The sequence below is a fragment of the Rhinatrema bivittatum genome, chromosome 3 (assembly GCF_901001135.1).
Source record: "Rhinatrema bivittatum chromosome 3, aRhiBiv1.1, whole genome shotgun sequence".
NCBI lineage: Eukaryota > Metazoa > Chordata > Amphibia > Gymnophiona > Rhinatrematidae > Rhinatrema > Rhinatrema bivittatum.
In genome coordinates, this window is record NC_042617.1 from 283,288,639 (window position 1) to 283,314,024 (window position 25,386).

Consider the following 25,386-nt stretch of genomic DNA (forward strand, 5'->3'; position numbering starts at 1 on the left):
TCAAACACACATGCTTGCTCGCTCATTCACTCTCTCTCTCCCCCCCCCCCCCCCAGGGAACTCGCGGCAGCAGCAGCCACCTCCCAACGCTAACCTCCTTCATTTTCTGCCCTCGCGGAGGCGAAGGCGGAGTCCCATTGGCCGGCCGCGGTTGAAGATTTTCATTTTCCTCCGAGCCGCGCTGCAGTCGTCTTCCCGTCGGACACTAGCGTGCCTGCGCGGGTCTTCCCGCGGCCCGGAAGAGGAAGTGGAGAGCATCGGGTGCCTGCGCGGGAAGACCCGCGCAGGCACCCGATGACTCCAGCGCTGGCACCCGGCTGACACCCGATGACTCCCGCGCAGGCACCCGGATGACTCCAGTCGGCGTGCTCTCTTCTCCTCCCCCCCGCGGCCCGGAAGAGGAAGTGGTGAGCATCGGGTGCCTGCGCGGAAGAAGAGACCACGCTAGTGTGGTCTCTTCTTCCCGCGCAGGCACCCGATGCTCTCCACTTCCGGGCCGCGGGGGGGGGGGGGGGGGGGGGGGAGGAGAAGAGAGCACGCCGGTGCCGCTGACTCCAGCTGTCCTGCCGCGTTCCGCCCGGGCTGACAGCATTTTAAGCCCGGGCGGCGGAGGACCGGGGAGCAGCTGGGTCAGCGGGGAACCGCGAAGTATGGCGACACTTGTCTGCGAGCCAGATGCAGCCCTCAAAAGAGCCATATCTGGCTCGCGAGCCATGGGTTCCCGACCCCTGGTGTAGACAGATGGACTCAGGACTAGTGAGTTATGTGCTCTTCTGCCAGCAAATGGGAGACAGAGTCAGATTTCAAAGCTGACGTCACCTTAGATATACCCATGCAGTGAGCTCAGCTCTTCAGTATTCTCTTCGAAAGCCATTGTGGATATATATTTGCTTAAATAACTTGCTTAAAACTGATTAAACTTGATTCAACTGATTTCAAAAACTGGAGACCGCCAGTGCACTCAACCAATTAACGCAGACACCGGACAAACTGCGAGTGCCTTGAACTAGGGGTAGGCAATGGCTTCATATCTGCTTAATCTCAAGGTTCACTTTCAGAGGTCCTTCTTCTCTGGGGCAGCCGTGGGTGGGATGCTGAGTCCATTTGTCTACACTAAGGAAAACGAAATTATCAGGTAAGTAATTTCTCCATTTCCTAGCGTGTAGCCAGATGGACTCAGGACCAGTGGGATGTACAAAAGCTACTCCCAGACAGGGAGGGAGGCTGCCCGTGGCCCACTTAATACTGTCCTTGCAAAGGCTGCGTCTTCTCGGGCCTGAACATCCAGGTGGTAGAACCTGGAGAAGGTGTGTAAGGAGGACCATGTCGCCGCCCGACAGATCTGGGTGGGCGACAGCAGCTTGGTTTATGTCCAAGATATTGCCTGGGCCCTAGTAGAATGAGCTTTAACCTGCAGTGGTAAGGGCTTTCCTGCCTCTATGTAGGCTGCCTTGATTACTTCCTTGATCCAGTGAGCTATGGTCACCCACAAGGCCACTTCTCCCTGATTCTTTCCGCTGTGGAGAACGAACGAACAAGCGATCCGTTTTGCGCACCGGTCCCAATCTTTCCAGGTATCGCACCAGGAGTCTGCAGATACTTAGATGGCGAAGAAGGCGTGAGTCGTCAGAGTCCGTATGTTCATCCGGAGATGGTAGGGAGATGGCTTGGTTCAAATGAAACTCTGAAATCACTTTCGGTAGGAAGGAGGGGACGGTGTGCAGCTGTATGGTTCCAGGAGTGAACCTAAGGAACGGTTCCCCACAGGATAGTGCCTGTAGTTCGGAGATGCGACGAGCTGAACGTATTGCCACCAGGAATACCGTCTTCAATGTTAAGAGGCATAGTGACAGACCATACGTTGGTCTGAAGGAAGCCCCCGCTAGGAAGTCTAATACCAGATTGAGGTTCCATAGGGGCACTGGCCACTTTAAGGGTGGCCGAAATTGCTTAACCCCTTTTAGGAATCGGGTCAAATCCGGATGAGCTGATAGACTGATTCCATTCACTTCGGCTCTGAAGCAGGAGAGGGCTGCCACTTGGACCTTGAGGGAGTTGAGTGACAACTCCTTCTTCATACCGTCCTGTAGGAACTCCAGAATCATGGGGATCTTGGCCGTCCACAGGAGTATCCCATGGTCCTCGCACCAGGCTTCGAATATTCTCCAGATCGGTATGTATGCCAGGGATGTTGAGAATTTGAGCGCTGAGCAGGGTGTCAATCACGGCCTTCGAGTAACCGTGCTACTTCAGGTGAGTCCTCTCAAGGGCCAGACCGTAAGAGAGAGAATCGAGATGGATCTTCGTGAAGAATCGGGCTCTGCTGGAGAAGGTCCCTGTGTGGAGGTAGGCACAGAGGGCTCCCCACAAGGAGTCTTTGCATGTCTACGTACCATGGGCATCTTGGCCAATCCGGTGCCACTAAGAGAAATAGTCCCCTTGCATCCTTGCAGATGACCTTGCCCAGTAGTGGCCATGGGGGGGGGGGGGGGGGGAGGAGGTGTACAGTAAGTCTTCCTCTTTTACCCTGTCCTCCGGTAGCTGAGGCACTGGAGATTCGCCCCACTTGCTGGCTAATTTCTCCAATTCACTTCCGAATAGGAGAGATTTAAAGGGCATCCTTGTGAGATTCGCTTTAGAGGTCGCGTCAGCAGACCAATTCCGCAACCAATACTGTCTTCTGGCTGCCACTACCGAGGCTACTCCTCTGGCTGAGGGTAAGAACCAATTCTCCTTTCCCTGTACGTACCCGGATCAGTCCAGACAGTGGGATGTACCAAAGCTTCCCTAAACAGGGTGGGACCGAGACAGTCCCGCTCGAAGTACCTGTCTGCCGAAAGAGCCAAAGACTGGCGCCTGAACATCAAGGCGAGAATGACGCGCAAAGGTATGTAGGGATTTCCAAATAGCTGCTCTGCAGATTTCTTGCAGCGAGACTGACAGTCTCTCCGCCCAAGAGGTAGCCTCAGAACGTAAAGAGTGAGCTTTTAAGCCCTCCGAAACCAACCGTCTCTGACAAATATACGCTGATACAATCGCCCCTTTTAGTCAGTGAGCAATAATAGCTTTAGAAGCCTTATTCCCCTTACTCGGCCCGCTCCATAAGACAAACAGATGATCAGAGACTTGAAAATCATTCGTCACCTGCAAATATTGCAGTAGGACCCTCTTCACATCAAGGCGTTGTAGATCCGCACCAGGCATGTTCGAATAGACTTAGTTAACATGGAATAGACTTAGTTTTTGGGTACTTGCCAGGTTCTTATGGCCTGGATTGGCCACTTTTGGAAACAGGATGCTGGGCTTGATGGACCCTTGGTCTGGCCCAGTATGGCATTTTCTTATGTTCTTAATGTCCTCTGGAGAAAAAGCAGGGAGCTCCACTGACTGATTTACATGAAAGGAGGACACAGCCTTTGGCAAGGAGGATGGGACTGTTTGGAGAGAAACACTTGAAACAGAAAAGCAAAGGAAAGGCTTCCTACAAGACAAGGCTTGGAGCTCGGACACTCTCCTGCTGAGGAAATAGAGACCAGAAAGACAGTCTTAAGGGTCAGATCTTTAAGTGTGGCTCGCCGAAGGGGTTCGAAGGGCACCTCGCAAAGAACGCAGAGAACCAAGTTAAGGCTCCACGACGGACAAGTAGCCCGGACAGGCGGGTTCAAGTGCTTAGCCCCCCTGAGGAACCGAATGACATTCGGATGGGTCGCCAATGTGTAACCATCGACCCACCCAAGGAGGGAACAGAGCGCAGGAACCTGTACCCGCAAGGAATTGAAAGACAAACATTTGGAGAGACCATTCTGCAGGAAGGAGAGAACCTGGGACACCGAAGCCTTAAGCGCCGGAACTCCGGACTCAGCACACATAGTCTCACACACTCTCCATACCTGAATATAAGCCAGAGAGGTAGAAGTCTTATGGGCCTGCAACATAGTGGAGATAACCTCCTCCTTATAACCCTTTTTCCTTAGTCGCCACCGCTAGACAAAAGCGATCCGCCCGATCGAAAAATACTGGACCCTGTTTGAGCAGGTTTGGCAGATGGCCGAGGCGGAGAGGACAGTCCATAGCGAAGTTCACCAGATCTGCAAACCACGGTCTCCTAGGCCACTCCGGCGCCACGAGGATGACCGGCCCCCTGTGGAATTCTATTCTTCTGAGTACCTTTCCCACCAGAGACCAAGGTGGGAACACGTAAAGGAGGACATTGTGAGGCCAGGGTAAGTCATCTTGAGTGTTCTCCTTCCCCGTGATGTGGGAGGCCGCTAGCCATTCCAGATGGCGCTCCGCCCAGGCTATCAGCTTGCTGGCTTCCAGGGCAACCGGACAACTACTGGTGCCCCCCTGGTGATTGATGTAAGCTACCGTGGTGGAATTGTCGGAAAGGACTCGCACAGCTTTGTGATGGATCAAGGGCAGAAAAGTCTTGAGAGCCAGATGGACCGATCTGGTCTCCAGACGATTGATGTGCCACTGAGACTGGATTGGGGTCCATCGTCCCTGGGTAGACTGATTCTGACACACCGCTCCCCAGCGGTGACAATTCCACCACAGTAGCTTATATCAATCACCAGGGGGGGCACATCACAGGGAAGGAGAACACTCAAGATGACTTCCTGAGTTGTCAGAATCTAGACCCCGGAGAGTGGGAGTGGTCCGGAGAGCTGATGGATATGATCGTGCACAAGTGGGGGGTCCCTCACTTAGACCTGATGATTACTCTGAGCAATGCAAAGGCCCCCAGATTCTTCAGCCGCAGAAGGGAGCACTGCTCAGAAGGAGTGGATGCACTGGTCTTACCCTGGCCTCACGATGTCCTCCTTTACATCCGTTGTCACAACAATCTACTGAGGTGTACATCCTTTACATCCGTTGTCACAACAATCTACTGAGGTGTCTGCAAGGGCATCCCCTTCAACAGGTGGGCGAGAGAGAGAGCTACCACTGCATGCTGTTGATGGTAACATCGGAAAGTGATAAGGGTGTCAAACTCCTCAGAGACTGGCTTCCAGCATGATAGCAAAGCTTTCTGCAAAGGACGCATATGCACAAAGGCCCAGGGAACCAAATCTATAGTTGAAGCCATAATGCCCAGAACCTGGAGATAATCCCAGGCTGTGGGGACCGTGAGAGATAATAGATGTTGAACTTGACCCATGAGCTTGAGTGCACGGGCCTTGGGTAACAACTTTGCCCACACGAGTGTCGAAGCATGCTCCTAAGAATTCGAGGACCTGAGAGGGTTTGAAGTTGCTCTTCGAGAAATGGACCATCCACCCGAGGGAGGTGAGAACAGACAAGACCCGGTTGACCGCTATCATGCCCGAATGAGCCAGTCATCCAGGTATGGGTGGACTAGGACTCCCTCCCACCGGAAGGCCGCCACTACCACCATGATCTTGGTAAATGTGCGTGGTGCGGTGGTGAGACCGAATGGGAGTGCTTGAAACTGAAAATGTCATCTCAGGATGTTGAGACAAAGAAATCTCTGGTATTCCTGGCGGACCGGGATGTGAAGGTAGGCCTCCATCAAGTCGAGAGAGGCAAGGAACTCCCCTGTACGAACCGTCGCTATGACTACCCTCAGGGTCTCCATCCGAAAATGGGGAACCTTGAGGGCCTTGTTGACTCTCGAGGTCCAGGATCGGTTGAAAGGAGCCGTCCTTTTTGGGGACGACGAAGTAGATGGAATACTGGCCGGATCCCTGTTCCTGGAGGGGGACCAGGACTATGGCACAAAGTGCCTGGAGCCTGTCGAGAGTCTGGCACTCCATTGAGCGCTTCCGAGTTCCGCAGGGAGAGATCAAGTAGAGGTCCGAGAGATCCTGAGCAAACTCAACACGTAGCCTCTTTCGATTACTTCGAGGACCCACTGATCCGAAGTAATTTTGGCTCATTCCTCAAGAAATAGGGACAGCCGACCACCTAATTCTGGAACGGAGGAATGGGCCACCGTATCTCATTGTGAGGACTTTGCAGCGGTGCCTTGATGGGTACAGTCTCGGAAGGGCTGTCTGCCCCGAAAAGAGTGAGACCATGCTGGAGACGAAGTGGAGGTGTTTCATTGAAAAGCTCCACACAGCTTGTTGTACCTGCGCTGCCCCCGGAAACTAGAGCGCGACGGAAAAAAAGGATCTGGACTGCTTGGGACGGTCCTCCGATAGCTTATGAACCTTGTTGTCACCCAAGGATTTGATAAGCTGGTCCAGGTCTTCGCCAAAAAGTAACTTACCTTTGAAGGGTAGAGAGCCGAACTGCGATTTAGAAAGGAGTCTGCAGCCCAATCGCCTGGCTGACACCACTGAGACCATAGCTCTGGCTTGCTCCCTGAGGAGATCATAGAGAGCATCAGCCCCATATGCAATTGTGCCTTCCAGCCTTTCTGCCTGAACCGCCTCTGCAGACGGGAGGTCCTGGGTGCTGAGTAATTGTTGAACCCACCTGAGGCTTGCTTGCTGCATGAGACTGCTACAGACTGTGGAGATCGAACCCCGAGGGGTTCCAACTCCTCCCTCTGGAAGAGACGTACCACCTGAGGGTCATCACCCTCCAAAGAAGCCTGTTTCCCTTGCTCCTCATCCATGCCCCCCTCCCCCAGTGGGAGGGGGAGGAGAGGCTCCTGCACCTGCAGCCGCACTGCCCGGCATGTCCAGAGTGGCAGACCCTCCTGAAACCACTGTGCCTTTTAAATTTGCGACCCTTAGAGATGCGGGAACATCAGCACGCTTGGCTACCTTGGGGGGCAGTCCCTGCGTAGGTCTGATTGGCAAGGCACCACCTTGCAGAGACCTGGAAGCCAAAAAGGCTCAATGCATAAGGAGGACAAAATCTAAAGAAAAGGAATCAGAATCAACATCCTGATCTCCTGGAAAAGCAGGGTCCTCCTGTAAAAAAAACCTGATCCTGATCTGCATTCTCATCAGGAGTTGCAGGGACTGGATACAATGTTGGAGGAAGCTCCCCCTCCCCCACAGCCCTTGCCTGAGCTGCAGCACATGTGCTTAAGATGGCTGTCGTCCCTGCACTGAGGGAGAAAGGATCACCTCTGAGCTCCTGCAGAGCCTGACATTTTTTAGCCCTACAAGGCTTGGCTGTTGCTGCAGACCCTGAAAAAGAGCTGCCCCCCCCCCTTGGAAGGCACCTCGAGCAAATCCAAGTCCTAGAAAACCGTGCAGCCGATTCCTCACATGCTATACATCAGGATGGCCGCAGCATTGTAGGGGAAAAAATGGCTCACAAAACACGAAATCAGCCAAAAACGCGACAATTCAGGTGGGCAGAGGTCCTAGATTGCAGCTGACAAAAAAGGAAAATTAGTTCTAACCTGTTAATTTTCGTTCCTGTAGAACCACGGATCAGTCCAGACCGTGGGTTGAGCCTCCTGTCCAGCAGATGGAGACAGACCAAAACTGAAAGGGTATCCTATATCAGGGCAGAGCCTACCCTGCGGCCCTTCAGTATAACCATTGTCAAAGCAGAAAATATGAAGATAAACAGTAAGGAATCAAGCAAGTAACAAGAGAACTCGAGCAAGTAACCAGAGAACTCAAAAACTTTAACAAATATAAACAGGGAATGGAATGGAAAAAGGACTCTGTAGATGAGCACTCTTGCATAAATGTCCGTTGTCAAAGAGATGCTTCCGGTTCCTCTAATTATAATCACAGATGAGAAAACATTCCATATCCTGCAAAAAGAGGAAGGAAGCTTCGAGCAGACGGCAGGAAGTGAAGGGAAGGGTGTCTGGACTGATCCGTGGTACTACAGGAACGAAAATTAACAGGTAAAAACTTGGAGGGCAAGATGGCCGCCGCATAGCAGCACGTAGGCTGTGTAGCTCCTGAATTACTTACTTTTAGTTATTTTCCTGAGCTCTTTCTTTGGCAATAATGCCGCATACAAAGCGAAAAGCTAAGATTCGTGATCTTACCTCGACTCCAACCGAAGCAGCTAGGCAACTCAGAATCGAAGACGCCTTCGGGAGATCCATGCTACCGTTGCCGGTGGGAGGGGCCGCAGGAGAAGCTGGCGGGGAGCAGCCGCGAGACTCCGGGCCAGCAGAAACATCCCTCAGCCCCGGACAACCAACAAGGCCGACTCCTCCAACAGGCCTCCTCGATGATGGAGGGGTGAACAACTATGGACAACACTAATGGATCAGCTAACCCCAAGGACACCGACCATCACGAGAGATACAGCTGGTGAGATGAATATCTCGGGGAGCCCAGAAGATCAGGGGTCTGATGATCGGTATGAGGGGGAACTGCGTATGTCTGAGGAAAGGCGTGCTCCGGAGAAAGGAAAGGAAGAATCCAAATTTGAAGTACTCCTGCCGACACATCTTGAAATGCCTGAGAAGGTAACATTAGAAGTAATATGGAAAGCTATCATGACATTAAATAAAGCTATTGTTGACCTCACAAAAATGGTTAGCGAGAATGTAATAAATGTCCAGAGTCAAGAGAAGAGGCTTTCCCAAATGGAAAAGAAAATTACAGAAATTGGGGTTGAAGTAACAAAAGTGAAAGAAGTGCAAACTGAATTGATTAAATCGGATTCCATAATGCTCCACAAAGTGGAATATTTTGAAAATGAACTGAGGAGGCCTAACCTAAGGTTCCTCAATTTCCCTAAAACAAAATGGATTCCACATAAGGAACTTTTGAAAAGTTATTTTCTAAATATACTGGGCTTTGCAGAAACATCGTTGCCTCTAATCTCAAAGATTCTGTATTTGCCATCAAGAAGAGACGAAGAGAACCAAGAGGAAAAATCAGAAGATAATTTGTCAGATATAATTGAAAGATCTTATGAGACAATGATTGAGAAAAGAGCTACTCTCTTGGTAACTTTTTCATCGCTCTCGGATAGAGATAGAATTCTTCAGGTATATTTTCGTAAGCAGAAGAATTTAATCTATGGGAAACAGATAAGAGTTTTCCCTAACATAACAAGAGCAATGCAGCAGAAAAGGAAATTGTTTCTTCAGATGAGAAATGAAGTGATTTCTAGAGAAGCAAAATATTTCTTAAGGTTCCCATGTCGCTGTGTAATTGTTTATCAAGGGAATAGATATATATTTAATGAAGTTGAGCAGTTGAGGCAATATTTGGACTCTCATTCCTAAGTATTCTCAGGAGTAGTTGGTTAATAGAAAGAAATGGAGCGTGTGCTATGCTTACTTTATAGTAGTAAATTTCCGGAAATACCCTGCTTAAAATTATCTTGCCCTCTCTATATTGCCTATAATGTTTTGTTTAGATTTTGTAACAGATTGTTTCTTTTCTTTATATAGAATGTATTAGTGTTCCTATTGAAATTTGTTTTTCTTTCTGTAGCAAAAGTGTCTGAATGTATAATTTGAAAATCTAATAAAAATTAAATTTAAAAAAAAAGGAAATTAACAGGTAACAACTAACTTTCCTTTCCCTGCACGTACCCGGATCAGTCCAGACCGTGGGATGTACCAGAGCTTCCCTAAACAAGTTGGGACCGAGACAGTCCTGCTCGAAGCACCTGCCGAACAAAGGAACCAAATACTGGCACTTGTACGTCAAGTCGGTAATGCCGAGCAAATGTATGCAGAAATTTCCACGTGGCTGCCCTGCATATTTCCTGTGGAGAGACCGATTGATTCTCCATCCAAGAAGTAGCCTGAGAACGCAAGGAATGAGCCTTCAGACCCTCCGGAACCACCCGGCCCTGACAGAGATAGGCAGAAGCGATCGCCTCCTTCAACCAGCGAGAGATCGTAGTCTTAGAGGCCTGCTTGCCCCTATTGGGCCCACTCCACAAGACAAAGAGATGATCCGAAACTCGGAATTCATTGGTGACCTGAAGATAACGCATGAGGACGCGCTTCACTTCAAGACGGCATAGATCATCCCCTACCTTACTCTCTATATCCTCGGGAGAGAACGCGGGGAGCTCCACAGACGATTGACATGAAAGGAAGAAACAACTTTCAGCAGGAAAGACGGGACTGTCTTGATGGAGACCCCCCAAGTCCAAAAAATGCAGGAAGGGCTCCCTGCACGACAATGCTTGAATCTCCGACACCTGTCTGGTGGAGCAAATAGAAACTAGGAACACCTTAAGAGTGAGATCCTTGAGAGTAGAGCGGCGGAGAGGCTCGAAGGGAGCTTGACAGAGAGCCCGGAGGACCAAATTAAGACTCCATGAGGGACAAGTGGAACGAATAGGCGGCTTCAAATGCTTAGCACCCTTAAGGAAACTGACAACATCAGGACCTGCATCTGGAGACTGCACAGGGCACAAATTTGGGGGGGGGGGGGGGGGAAAATCAAAAAAATCTGGGTCCTGCGTGTCCTGCTGCCCCGAGACAGGAGCAGCCGAAAAACCCAAGACGGCCGCCGTTCCCGCGGTTTGCCGACCCAGGAATGGCGTGACCATGCGCTTGCTAGGCCTTGTCCGGGGTCCTGACGTGACCGTTGCCGTGGAGGGGCCCTCTCCCCTCGGCAGACACTTGGAGCACAGCCCTTCACGAGAGAGTCGGATCAAAGACTCCCCCGCGGGCAATACAGAGGGAAGAGCGCGGCATGACCATGAGGCAGAGAAGGAGCAGCAATGAAAATCAGCTGAGCTGCCGAGGCTGAGGGAGCGGAGGCAGGAGAATGAACTCTGCACGCTCCCGTCTCTCAAAGAAGGCTGCCGAGAGGAAAGTGAAACCTTCTTTTTCAATCGGATAGTGCAGGAGAAATAGACGTCCCTGCTGGCAGCACCGGGGAATAAACGTCCCAGAAGAGAGAAGGCTGTGCAGGGGGAGTGACTGGAACCACCAGTATCACCCCATAGCCGAGGAACACCGGGGATAGGGAGTCTAAGCTATATTAAACAAGGGGCAAAACCCCCCTAGGCTCCCCCCAAAAGCGAGGAGACAGAAAACTGTCTCCTGGATGGAAATCAACAGAGTCCAACTTTAACTTTTTTTTTTTTTTAAACTTAACTTTAAAGATAACAAATACTTGCTTGATCCAATATATTTAGAGAAGAAAGGAGCCCCAAAGCAAGGGCTAAGCAAGAGAAACCAGGAAACCGCAGGGTGAGCTGTCGCATCTGCTGGAGACAGACAAATACTGAAGGGCTGCAGGGTAGGCTCTGTCCTGATATAGGATACCCTTTCAGTTTTGTTCTGTCTCCATCTGCTGGTCAGGAGGCTCAACCCATGGTCTGGACTGATCCAGGTACGTACAGGGAAAAGAAACTTTTTTTTTTTTTACACAGTGCTTAGACACACACGGGTGAAGAGAAGGACTGGACCACCAGTAATCACTTCCCCGACTGCTTACCTTGCTGGAGCCTTTAATGAAAAGCGTGGGTAAGCTGTGCCTCCAATGGTCATTTTTTTTCCCCAAAGAAACGAGCAAAGGAATGGGAGCCTCTCTGCTAAAAGACCTGAGGCAGGCACGAAAAGGGGAAGTGACTGGACCACCAGTATCACCCCTTTAAGCCAGGCAAGTGGTCACCAGGAAGAGGGGTCCCAGGCTGCGTACTCAAGGGGAAAATGTAAGAGCTGTGAGACAGAGCTGTCTCACATAGACAAGAAGTTTGATTTCCTTCAAATTCTTTTTTTTTTTTACACATATAGAAATTAATCAATACATGCTTAATCCTGGAAACAATCAGAAGGAGAAAGAAAGGAGATCCAAGATGGCGTCTCTGAAGCAGGACGTGTGAGAAATGAGCTCCCGAGCTGAAAGAATTTCCACGAAACTATGCCGCATACAAAAAGAAAAGGGAGAGTCAGGGTAGAGACCTCGACAGCCCTGACTCCCTCTTCTACACAGCTCTCAATTGGGAACTTCTTCTCACCGAGCAGTGCTAATGCCCCGGGAGATGTGGCCGATTTGGGCGTCGACGAAGAGCAAACGCCGACGCAACAAGGCCCAAACACCTCGCTGAGCCCTGGGGCTCCCTTTAAACCTTTGCCTCCTGGACTTGCCCTATCCCCGGACTTGGGAACGGAAGCCCGACCGGAGTTGCCGGACTTATCAGACTCCTTCGAGGGAAACCCGTTGGGAGAAGAGTCGAGCCAGAAAGTTAGAGGGGGAGGAGATCCTCTAACTTCAACACCGGAGGAGAGCAAGGGCCGAGCAGAGGCCTCAGGAGAGAGGCAAGAACTCTGCACGGAGAGAACAGTGAGTAACAAAAATGTTATAAGCGTTCCACAAACGTCTAAAATAACTTTGGAAAATGTGTGGGTAGTCCTCATGGAATTGAAGTCATCTATTGAGATCCTGAATAAAACGTTGGTAGAAACGCAGAATCGCGTTTCCCAGATAGATCCGGTACTGTCTGAGCACAAAGAAAAATTTCAGTCTCTTGAGAATAGAGTGGAATCTGTAGAGAAAACCCAAACAGGGCTGATATGTGGAGATACAGCGAATACCAGGAAAATTGAGACATTAGAAAACCAATTGAGATATAAAAATCTTAGGATACTAAACTTCCCCAGTGTTAAACTAATATCTACTTACGAGATGTACAAGAAATATCTATCTGAAGTTTTGAAGTTAACATCAGGAGAAATACCAGTAATGGAGAAAATTTTCTTTATAAATCAAAGAAAAACAGAGAATAAAGACCAAGAAAAAAATGGTTTACAACAACAAGAGATGGAAGACATCACAGCTTTTTTGGAACAAAGCATGACTGAGCAAATTGAGCAACGGGGAACTTTATGTGTGAAATTTATAAATGCAGCAGACAGAGATAAAATATTAAGATTATCTCTTAAAAATAGAGAAAAGAAGTTTTTGGGTCAAAAAGTGTGGACATATCCGGACATAACTAAAACTACACAAATACGCAGAAAAAAGTTTTCTTTCAATGTGCCAAGAGGGGAAAACCCTTGGGGCTCAGATTGTGATTTATTACCCCTGTAAATGTGTAGTTAAATTCCAGAACGAGAGGTTTGTGTTTTTAGAGCCGCTTGAACTGCGCAGATTTATTGATGCAAAATTACCTAGATCTTGCTGAGATCTGTTAAGGGAATAGTAGTAGTAAGCACAGCATAACTGCTTGATGTTAGTTATAAATGCTTTATTTTTTTGCTCATGAATAACATTTTTGGATCTCCCTTTTGCTTTATAACGGGGGTTTGCTTAGATTCCAGACTGTATTCTTTTGGAAAATTATTGAATGGAAATTTAATTTATACTTTAAATTTAAATAGAGTGCAGTTCAGTCTCTGAATTACCTGTAATATTATTTGTACCCGTTCCTTGACATGCCGAAATTGCTGTCAATATTTGTGAAATGCATAATTAATAAATAAATAAATAAATAAATAAATAAAAGAAGGAGAAAGAAAGAAATCACCACAGTGTGGAAAACAGAGAAAGCTAAGGAACCGCAGGTTCAACGGCTTGCCTCTGCTGGGAGACAGAGAAATACTGAAGGGATGCAGGGTGAGCACTGTCCTGATATAGGATACCTTTTCAGTTTTTCTCTGTCTCCCTCTGATGGACAGGAGGCTCAACCCACTGTCTGGACTGATCCGGGTACGTACAGGGAATTGGCTGCTGCTGAGCACTTGTTTTGTTTTGGAGGTTTATTTCAGTTATCCGACTAGCTTTAGGCCTGTGTTTTTTTTCCCCGACCAGAGTTAGCCTAAACCGAGCCCCCAGTATTTCTCTGACCTGCCTCCTTTTATCTGGCTGAGCCACTCCCAGCCCTCAAGGGCCAGAAAGGGGTCAGGCTTCAGGATCTCCTTAAGGTAGATGCATGAGACAGATTTGCATGCCATGAAGGCAATGTGTATGCAAATCTGTCTCATGAATGTTCATTGGGGAGATTCTGAAAATCTGACCTGTTTGTAGCCCTTGAAGGCTGGGAGTGAATGCCGCTGGGTTGGGTAATAACTTACCTGGCTAAAATGTAGCCATTCAGCAGGTCAGGAAATTCAACTCTTGGGGTTTTGTCAAGTTAAGTCCTGGATCCCCCCTGTCTTTTTTAAATACCTTTTCCTTGGCTTCTGGGGTTTTCTTCTCTCTCACAGGGCTGCCTATTGTAGCCCTTAAGAGACTTAACCTGCTTTGACTACACATTCTCACTGGCTGCTTTAATTAGCCTCACTTGGGTTTCTCGCTTTCCCTGCACCCATCCAGAAATGTCAGTGCTTTAACCCTTCCCCTTCCTGTTTCACAGTGTGTGGGGCCTGTCCACCCTATCGCATTCCCCCACACCAGATGCTCTTGTCGGGGCTGTTTTCAGGACTCAGCACCAGAACTGGGATAGAGGGGATGAGAAGTGTGTGTGTGTGGGGGGGGAGGGGGTGCATTTCTTTTACGATCATGATTTGATTTCCTTGTCGTTTGTTACCCCCCTCCCCCCCTCCTCCCCTCATACAACTTGTCACAATCCAAGGCCACGCTCTCCCTCCCTGGCCATCCCGCTGTCACTCACCATCTCAGAGAAGGCATTGTCCCACAGCACGGTGGCCTTCGCGTTGTTATCTTGGTTCCCATGAACAATCACCACCAGGGGCAGGGAGAGGGCCTGCAAGAGCAACAACGCAAGTCCAACACTATTTAAGTTGAATATCTGTACCCAAATCACAGCGCTATATACATTATTCTATAGGTAACTTGGACATAAGTTATTCTATAGGTAACTTGGACATCTATTTGTAATACATAACATTATATAACAGTTAACTCTGTTGCCTGCTTTTTTTCAGTGTATATCATGTACCATTATCTAATATATATATACCTGATGGTACCTTATCTAAAATTCTGTGGGTGGCTCACAGTTTCCTGTTATTCCATGCACAATGCTGCCTTTCCATTGGAACTAAGAAATGGTGGAAGGAGCTGTGAGAAGAGTTATACAGGGTGCACTGCTCCCCCTTTCCCCCTCCCCTCTCGCCTTCTCCCAGGTTACCTGTAGATGAAAGGTAACATTATGAGCATTGAGAGAGACATCCGTAGAGAACAGGATAGCGCACTTCTCCTCTGTTACAGACTCTGAGCCCTTTCGTTCGCAGCGCTTGATCTTCTTCAGCAGCTGTGTAAAGAAAAAAAAAAAGAGCCAGACAGAATGTGAGAAGTGACAGCCAGACCCAGGCAGACAATCAGAATAAGACAGAATCTGAAAGACAGAGAGCAAGAGAGAAATGCCTGTGCTGTACCTGTTCCGTAGTGGGAATGTGTGTCTGTGCAAGTGTGTGAGTGTGAGTGTGTTCCTGTGCTGCACTTATTCTGTGATGGGACACTGTGGGTGAGTAAAGAAAATTCCTGGTTCCTGTGGATATGCCTGTCTGTTTTACCCACCAAATTCTTGAAAATCGCTCTGCAGGTCTTGGATGTGATGTTAAGCTCCAGTGGTGCCATATTGTTAACAACCTCACCCGTGTTTTCACTAGATGGAGAGAGAAAACATGAGTCAGAGAGAGTAAGACATTATCTGGCTAAAGTCTATCCAGACTAAAAAAAATAAAAATATGGTGTTCCGGGGAGGGCCCAAGTTATGTGGCTAGCTTAGCTGATTTTCATTTGTATCCAGCTAAGGGCCTGATTCATCAAGGTATTTTCCCATAGACACAGAATGGGAGAAAAGACTTAGTGAATCAGGCAATAAGTTAGCCAGATAACTTTAGGATCTGCCTCAGAGCAGGTCTACAGTATCTAGCCTTGTGTGGCCAAATAACTTGCCACTGAACCATATATATGAAAAAAAAAAAAAAAGTGCAGTTCAAGCCAATGGTCTGATTCCCCACCCCACCCCACCCCCAATACCTCACAAAATGGCCCTATTTGGTCTCATCCCCCCACCCACTCGAAACCTTTAGACATGGAGGTCCCTCTGCCAGGGCGCAATGCCAGCTGCTCTCATCGTTGCTAATCACAGCAATGCTTATGCAAACACGAGTAAATAAATTCTAATAATAAATAAATAAAAGGAGACCCCAGACTGTCCCCAAACCTGCCACCTGCACCCCTTTTCCCTGCCAGTGACAATCTGTATAAATCCAGCCTGAACGGACTTGTCATACTTTGTAAGAAAATCTTCTCCAGACGCTCAGGTATCCTCTTCCTGTTATCAGTAAATCCTAGTTTAACAACTTTTAGGCCCAATAATAAAAAAAAAATAAGCTGAGAGGTAGGATATTCAGTGGTTGAGCGAGTGTGACAGTTACCTGGTTAACTTTACTCAGATACTGAGCGGAAGGTACCCGGATAAGTGTCGATTTTAAACACTGGTTGCAGAATATAAAAACTTTAAAATAAAATAAATAAATAAATAAAACAAGTATTTCTCTGACCAAGCTTACCAGGATAACTTGGTCTGGTTCGAGCTAAATATCAGCGCTGCTCAAACAAAGTGAAACCGCGTTCCCGGAATGGCCTCAGCACCCCTCCTTGGTAGATGAGTAACTCGTTACCCAGAGAAAAAACGGAGCCAGGGAGTGAGGGGAAATTTTTAAATCCCGGGTTTTCTCCAGGTAACTGCAAAAGTTACTCGTACAAAGCCATTGAATACTGGCCTGCGAGAAGTCAGTATTAGGATCCCTGCAGAGCAGCAAAGAAAGACTGCAAGGGTACTTTGCACACAAATTTTATTAAGGATTTTCAGAGTGAATTTGTACAATTAATTTTGCTCTTAAAAAATTCCCCATCATTGAACATTTACGTGCAGAGAGTCACTCGCGTAAAGTTTCACTTCCTCTTCGGAAGGCATAATTTGTGAGTGTACACAGACATATAATTTAAAAAACCTAGGAGGTCAATATTCAGCACCATTTAGCCAGCTAACTGGCACTGTTTCAATATTTGGGCATGGTGAATGGCTGCCACTTAGCTGGCTAACTATTAAATAGATGGCTGGCTAAAGGGCCGATGCACAAAAAAAGCGCGGAAAGCAGGAGCTGAAGAGTCAGCGCCCGCTTTCTTACTGTGTGCATGGCGCCTGCAAGGGAGGCGCCATGCTATATTATAATTAGGGGGTCGTGGTTACCGGCAGTCTGCTGGTTAAGAATACAGACGCCAAGCATATTAGCATCGGTCTTCTTAATGCGACCAGCTGGGTTTTTTTTGGTTTTTTTAACTTTTAAAAGTATGAAAAGCAGTTTTTCTGCTTTTCTGTACTTTTTTTTCCCTGCACTCCAGGCAGGCGTTAATAGCTGAGCGATAAATGTGCGTCTGAGACGCATATTTATTTTTTTGTATTGCAGTGAATGAATAATAGCCTCATTCACGTGCATTTGCATGCGATGAGCGCTAACTCATTCACTCCGCGTCGGACGCGCATTAAATAGGCGCTAATCCCCCTAATTGCATTAGGGTTGGATTAGCGCCTATTTAACCCGCGTCAGACTGCGGGGTTATAGAGTGCGCTCGGCTGAGCGCACTGTACTGCATCGGCCCCTAAGTGAGGGGCGGGACAGGGTTGTTTCAGGGCGGAGTTACTTGCCTGGCTAACTTAGGAAGATAAGTGTCAATATTTGGCTTATCCATCTTAGATAGCCAGCTAAGTTTAGGACGGCTATTTAGCTGTCCTAAAGTTAGCTGGATAAACTTATCCCTCTGACTTTAAGACAGCCAAGTAGATTCAGGGACATGGCTGCACCGCTGAATATCTCAGGAAAAGTTAGCTGGATAAAGTTTACTCAGCTAACTTGGTAAGCTGTATTGTGACTGAATATGGACATCTACAAGGTAAGCATGCACGTGCTGGCTCCGACCCCCAACTTCATCCCTCACACGCCTGAATTTGCATAAAAGTACTCACAAAACCAGGTTAAAAATGTGCACTTTTCTGCAACCAGAGGCCCTCCGATTTTGTAACTAGCATTTATGCACATAAAAACCAGGTTTTATGTACGTAAATGGCCTTGAAAAGTACCCGAGTCCATAACTTTAGGCCTGCTACTCACTCATCTAACTTTAGGCACCTGATGCTGGAAATCAGCAAACAGAATTCAATTTGTTCCTACAACCTGGCCCCACCCTACATCTTAGGTACCTGAATTTAGAAATTCAGAGTGGTAAATTGAAAATTTTCTCTGAGCTAGGTGTCTAGGTCTTCATTTGCATTTTATACTGCCCCCTCTTAAATAGCTCTGTGCAGTGTACAGCAATATAACAAGCATCAGAAATTCAAAAATATAAAATACAGCCTGGCCTCTTTCTGCTTATGACATTTTCTCACAGCTCCAGGGTGCTCCTTCCTACGGACATGATTCCTGTTTATAAGAACATCTTTACTCTCTGGACGTCCTTATAAAACTAATAGCCTCAATTCCGCAAAATTCATGAGATGTAGGGTTGCCCCCGCTCCCCCCCCCCCCCCCCCCCATATTAAGGTATGAAGCCTCCAAAATGTTTGGGCCCACTTGGAGAAGAGTCGAGGAGGGTGCCCTGCCAGCTTCTCAGAATCAGAAAGTTAAGATCCCCCCTACCATGCATCGCTCACCTCCAGGGCTCACCCCCAGGGCTCCGCACTAGGTCACGAGCTTGTTTCTCCGTCACCACGCTGGCCTTGATCACAGGCATCTTGGCTGAAGCGTTGAACAGCTTCGGTCCCAGAAGGAAGCGCACGCTGGCCTGGAACTTGGTTTGGGTCTTCGGGACCTGTGGGGGCTGATTCTCCACGAGGAAGGAGCTGGAGATTGTGGTGGGGAGACAGGGGGAGGGAAAACAATAAAGAACTGATAATAGTGAAGTCTGCAGTTTGTTCCATGAACTAGGAAGCAGGCTTTGCAGATGGTACTGCAGGTGCACGTCTTATGTAGATAATAGCACATTCCAGGACCAGCATATCACTCAGTCCCCCCTCTAGGGAGGCCTTTTCACATCCCTGGTGCACGGTGGCACCTCTAGTTGCAATTTCAAGTGGAAGAAGCAGGGACTACAACTAGTACAATGCATTGAAAATGGAAACTCAAAAATCAGGATTGACCCAAATGTTTTCACCCAAGAGCCGGGTGTCACCCAGCAGCTCTGCAGAAAAAGATCAGTTAAAGGATTTTTATGCCTAAGGATCAAATATTGCATCCAAATCATTTCATGCCCACCCTGGAGTTTATCATGGCACTTATAATACCCCCTGGAATAGAGAACAAGAGAACGTCAGAGAATGGATCTATCCCTGATTATTTATAGTGCGGAGGATGTAACTGGAAAGTTAAACAGTGAGGTCCCTGCCCTGAAGAGCTGCCAGGCAAGAAATAGTGGTGAATACATGTAGGGCCAGCTACCTCTTAACCAAGGCACAGAGGGAATTGTTGAGGCGTTCGGGGACTCCTCGGAAATGTTCCACTCCCAGCTCACTTGCCGCCTTTGTCAGTTCCTGGGGCAACTGGAGGTAAACATCAAACAGACCTTCACACCTGTGGGAACAATCAAAAATCCTCCTCCTCAGGGTTTGCCAACACAGCCCAGTTCCCACCTCCAGAGTGGCTGCTAATTTCTAAATCGCATTTCACCCCAAAGTGCCACATGCACTGCCCATCGCAACTCATCTGAAAACGTTTGCCAACGTACTTTCCGTGTATTTCGCTGCAGAGGGCTTCCAGGTACACTTTGAGGTCCAATGTACAGCCGGTGGGGCCACTGGACAAAGTTACCCAAACAACTTTCTCCAGTTAACTTTATCCAAAAACATTCAGCCGCACTCCAAGCCGGTTGAATGCTTGGTCTAAAGTTACCCTAATAAAGTTGTCGGGCTAACTTTAGGGCAGCTGTGTCTCCTCTGTCCAGCCAGCGCTGACCAGCAGTGCTGCTTGGACACAGCGAAGCCATGCCCCAGAAACACCCTTATGAAAACCACTGCTAGGTTATCTTTTTATGTTAGTGTATACCGTATTTAATTTTAACTTTCATCTTCAGTTTTATTTATTTATTCTTATTTTTTAATTTTTTCTTGATTACTTTAAAAATCTTTAATGCCGTATGCTATATTCGGTTTGCCAGACCCACTTGATTCACTTTACTTATATATCAAATTACTTAGCTCCATTTCGGCTGAGGGCCTTGGTCCTTCCCATTGCTTTTTTATTGCTGTTTTGTGGGTCCGGTCATGAACACATTCACTGAAAATTCCCCAGGAGTGGTTTGTGGTTTGTTGTTTATTGGACAAAATTTAAGCCAGTAAGTATGTGGAAGAAGAGGAAATTTTAAAGACTGAGGCTTGTCTGGTTAACCTCAAAGGTTAGCCCGACAGACCCTTTAAATATGGACCTCTTCTCTGGCTCTCTGAAACTATAGCCGCCACCCCCCCCTCCCCCTTTGGGCCAGAGAAGCGCTCACCTCTCCTGGATGGCATCCAGGTTCCCGTTGAAGGGGGCCCCGTTTCCAGCCAACTGCTGTTGCCTTTTCCAGATGTGGATCCTTTTTAACAGCTGCACTTGGACATTCTCCAGCTCGGTCACTGCCTCCATTATCTGACTCGCCCACTGCTGCTGAGGAAGTGAAAGAGTCAGAGAGGGAGGAAAGGGGAGTGCACGTGAACAGGACAGCGTCAGATAATAAGTGAACCGGGCAACGTGCAATTGGTGTACAATGGCCAGCAAGAGACTAGACCTGCACGAAATCCGGTCCCTCTATGCCATTGTGAGATGTTGGCCCATTCTGGTTTTCAAACTCACATCCCAATGCAATCAGGTCTCTTGTTCTTCCACGGAATACATCGCGATGGGCGTCAACAAAAACCAGAACTGGCCCATCATCTCACAATGACAGAATTGGTCCAGCAGAATTTTCTGCCGGACTGCTATAGCTTCCTGCTAGCCATTTTTATTTACATATCTCCCAAGACAGCGATCACTGTGCCCTGGGCAGAGTCAAAAACAATGCACATGGGATGAGTTGGGGCAGCGGTTCGTTATCTTATAATTTGATGTTACTAGTTTTCAAACTCTTTAAACCACAGCTTCCCAAACCTGTCCACAATTAGCATACAATGTACATATGTTGGAAGCCCAGCATATACAAATGTATCTCATGCATATTAAATTGTGGATATCCTGACAATACAGCCTGGCTGTGGTGTTCCCAGAACAGGCTTGGGAAGCCCTGCTTTAGATGACTCCGCCTTCCTGTTCCTGGCACCTCCCCCTCTCTCCGCCCATCTTGCCTTTGGGAGCCAATCTATGGGCCATCGTATTACAAATGACGTCAGCTGCACGGGGGATCCGATCTGCCAATGTGTGTGTGAGATGATAAGAGAGACATTGAAATAATTCAAATGCATAAATAATGCACAAAAAAGCAAAACATTTACCGGTGGAAAGGGCATTCTAGAACAAAGGGTCAGACTCAGGAAATTTTTCTTCTCAGAAAGGGAGGGGAACAGGAAGGGGGAGGAGACAAAACCAGTAACAGAATCCCAGAAAGCCCAAGAAAAGCACAGGGGACCTGTAATGGAGAGGAAGGGTCTGCAGCAGAAGAGATGAACTTGGAGGTCCTTATTTACCACGTCACAAGGACAAGTTGAGTCAGTCCTGGGTTTAACCCCAGTACACCTATGGGCTTCACTTCCTGTTTCTCTATGAAAAGCAGGAACCACATAGTAACACCAACTACCCCAGTGGTCTGCAGTCTTTACCCCAATCGTGGAACATGTCTCAGTAAGATCCTGGCCATGTTACATCCAACAACGCGCTTCCTTGTTCCATGTCCATCCAAGTTAGCAAAGCTCACTAGCAAGGGCCTCACAGCCTAGGCAACCAAAATTATTAATTCCTCCCTCACTGAGGGCCTGCTGCTTATAGATTACTAAAAAAAATAAAAAAGCTATAGTGTGGCCACTAATGAAAAAGAGACAAACCTAGATCCAGACAAACCTGCAAACTGCCATCTAGTGTTCAATAATCCCTTCCTAGGGAAATCAGTAGAACTGTCAGTAATAATTCATCCAAATGACTGGCTAGCAGAGAAAAACTGGCTGGACTCCTATCTGTCCAGTTTCAAAAAAGGTCATGGAAGAGACATTCCTCATGGCCCTGCTGGATGATCTCCTGAGATATCATGATAGAAGCCAGGCAGCTGGTGCTAGTGGATTTCTGAGCAGCCTTTGACACATCATAGTATCATGTTTTCAACTGGCAGAAGCTGGCCTAAACAGCAAGATCCAAACCTGGTTCATTTCCTTTCTGTCAGACAATTTGTACATTTCGCTGACACATCAGCATCCTGGCCCTTAAACTGTGGGAGTCCCACAAAGCTCCATACTGTCACCAGTACTCTTCTATGTGGAAGATATCCAGCTCATATTAAGAATGGACCTGGACCTGGACCTACCAACCGCTATAAATAAGCTAAACACGTGTTTCATACCATCCAAGAACAGACAAAAAAATAAGAATCTCCATCTGAACCTCAAAGAAACTGAGATTCTCTGGGTACAAAGAATGCACACACAAGTTCCTTACCTGAAAATCCCATTCGGAACCTATGACCTCCCATTAAAAAAAACACAAAACATACAGTCAAAAGCTTCAGAATTCTACTGGATTTAGGATTCACCATGCCCAAGCAAGTCCTGGAAACAGTAAAGAGTTGCCACTTTCATAGTGACTCTTGCCACGGTAACAGCACGGCTGGATTATTGCAATCCAGTGCTAGTCCCATTGACCCTAAGTATGGCTCCCTGACCCTCTTCCACCAATGCACCCTCTCTGGAGGCTTGATGCCAGCACAGCCCCTGGAAGAGCTTTTCTGCCTGCAACGTTTGGCTTTCAGCGAGTTTATGCCACGCAGTACCCAATAGGGGCGGGGGGGGGGGGGGGGGGTGCACAGGACATTTACAATTTTGCTTTGGATTTTGTTTCATTTATTTAAAACACAACAAAATATAAAACAAATGAAATTAAAAAAAATATATCTAGTCCAGGCTAAGTAGTATTTTCTCTCAAACTATTGATGCATGATAATGAGGTGGTCTTAATTAAAGACTGTTTAAACACTAGAACATTCTGTAAGAGATACAGAAATTCGAGGAAGATAAATTTCCCCCAAGTTCAAAATGGAGTCATTTTATGAAGCCTTAAAGAAATATTTTTCATAAAATTTTAAAATTCCTTTACATCTGATCCTTCCTGTGGGTAGGCTTTATTTTATTTACCCGCAGCTAAGGGGTGACATACAGTAAAGGAGGAGATCTGGAACATTTAATTTCAGGTTTATTGGAGTCGTCTTGAGAACACGTTACAGGGACTGGAACTCCAACTGCCCGATTTGCGGAAGAAATAGACAGGGACAGTGTCTTGAAACTCTTCTCAAAATAGATCTGATCACTTTTGTGGTTAGAGGATGAGTATTTTCCCTAATTTATCAAGATCAACGCAGGCTATAATAAGGAAGACATTTTTTCAAGTGACATCTCAAGTGTTGGCGACGGGGCCACTTTTTTTTCTTAAAATATCCTTGCAAGTGTATTGTTATTTATCAAGGGAATACATTTGTTTTCTTTGAAAGTTTCATATTTAGATAATTTTTTGACAGAGAAATGTCCTAAATGACTAATGGGTCCATATTCATCTGCTAAGCGGCTAGATAAGTTAGCCAGATACACCTATCTGGCCAACTTAACCAGGATATTCAGCAGTGCGGCGGGAGTGCTGAATATACCTATTTTATTTATTTATTTACCTGGCTATCTTAAAAGTTATAAAAATCAAAGCCACCTGACAGGGATGTATAATCTATACTAAATCACAAAATGAACACCCTGTTCAATCACTGTACCAAAACATTTTTTCCTGTAGATATGTTTACTATATATACTAAATTTTTGTTCTCTAAAGTACTAATTTTTTTGAATAATTTTCAAAAGTGCTGATTATTATAGCCTACACGACTGTGGTACAAATTTTTATAAAAATGTTGTTAAAAATGTTATCGTCCAGTGTAAATGTTTATAGGACTTAGTTGAAGGTTTCAAATAATCATGTAGGCGTCCCTGCACCTTATATGCTTGTTATAATCATTAACCTCCAACCTCCTCCTGATGTATAAACCTTTTTTGAAAGTGCTTTTTTGCTTATATATTTTTTTGAAGAATATTTTAATTGTGTTTTGAAATATGACATCCAATAAAGATTATTCTTGTTGAAAGACTCACAAATCTTGTTATATTTGAAGAACTCAAAAACTACGGATGATATTTCCCACGGTGTAATGACGCTCTGTTGTTATGATATATATCTTAAAACCATCTGTTATGAATCAATGTTTAAAAGTCCCGACACGTACATGTTTCAGACACTATCGTCTTTCTTCAGGGGAATATATCGTACAACAAAACTTGCAAACAGATGATCAAAAACCACACAGTCTTTCTCAAACTCACTATAACTTAACTTAGACGTCTTTCATCACTTCCCTTAATTGCTGTTTCAACTGGAATGCTAATCTTGAGTTTCTCCTGATCTTTATATATGGGTATCCGAGTCTCAAGTCTCTCCAGATCTGGATGTGGTGAAGATCGGGAGAAGATAGCCTGATCTAGCTAGAATATAGCCTGAAGAGAGTTATATTGCAGTTCAGCTATTTAGACAGATATATTTTCATTTATCCGTCTAAATAGCTTTTGAATATCTACCCCTAGGTTCTCATTAATGGTTTCACTGTATTTTGGATTGCTTTTGGTTATTGTTCTGGTTTTTTTGTTTCCTCATTTTGTGTTGAATATATTTGGTACGCCATAGAAACTCTTTATTGGGGAATGGAATCTGGATCGACTTTTTTTTCAACTACATTTTTCTTTATGCTACTGTAAAAAATCTCTTATAAATAATTTAAAAAAACTAAAAAAAAACCCATTGTATTAGTTTTAACGGACATGTTACAACTGCCATATAATTTTTATACATTTTCAAATTTCAGTAACTTTTTTTTAATAAAATACTTTTTAACAGAATAAACTACCTTAGCATCTCATTTCTCAACTTTGTTACCAGCTGAGATAGGAAACTCCTTTCCATTTTATTCCTATTCCCCATCTCCTCCCTGCCACATCTTCCATCCTTAACTCTTAGCTCATATCCTTGGTGTCCTTCAAAAATTTCATGACTTCCTTCCATTCTTTCATATTTCTCCTTTCATCTTGATGACAAACCTTCCAATTGTTTACTCAACTCTGTCAACCAATCTTGAATATTGGGGTATTAACATTGGGGCTACCAACCAGAGTTCAAATCCCATTGCTGCTCCTTGTGACCTTGGGCATATCACTTAACCCTCCGTTGCCTCAGATACAAACTGTATCATTGCATTGTGAGCCCTATGGAGATACGGAAGTACCTACAGTATCTGAATGGAATCAGATTTGAAGTGCCAAAAAGTAGAATATCAATAAAAAATGAATAAATACATACATTCCAGTTTCTCAGAATTACTCTTCTTCTCACCATAAGAA

General features: G+C 46.4%; 1 protein-coding gene across 2 annotated transcripts in view; it reads right to left on the bottom strand.

Annotated features, from left to right (window-relative positions):
* STAT6 (signal transducer and activator of transcription 6) overlaps positions 1–25,386 on the bottom strand; it is a 209,356-nt gene that overhangs the window by 50,677 nt on the left and 133,293 nt on the right. For both annotated transcript variants that reach the window (XM_029594879.1, XM_029594880.1), the window contains 6 exons: positions 20,277–20,425; positions 19,226–19,357; positions 18,442–18,630; positions 15,300–15,387; positions 14,911–15,033; positions 14,431–14,523 (listed from right to left, as the gene is read on the bottom strand). In XM_029594879.1, the coding sequence (XP_029450739.1) occupies positions 14,431–14,523; positions 14,911–15,033; positions 15,300–15,387; positions 18,442–18,630; positions 19,226–19,357; positions 20,277–20,425 (774 nt within the window). The remainder of the gene's footprint in view (positions 1–14,430; positions 14,524–14,910; positions 15,034–15,299; positions 15,388–18,441; positions 18,631–19,225; positions 19,358–20,276; positions 20,426–25,386) is intronic.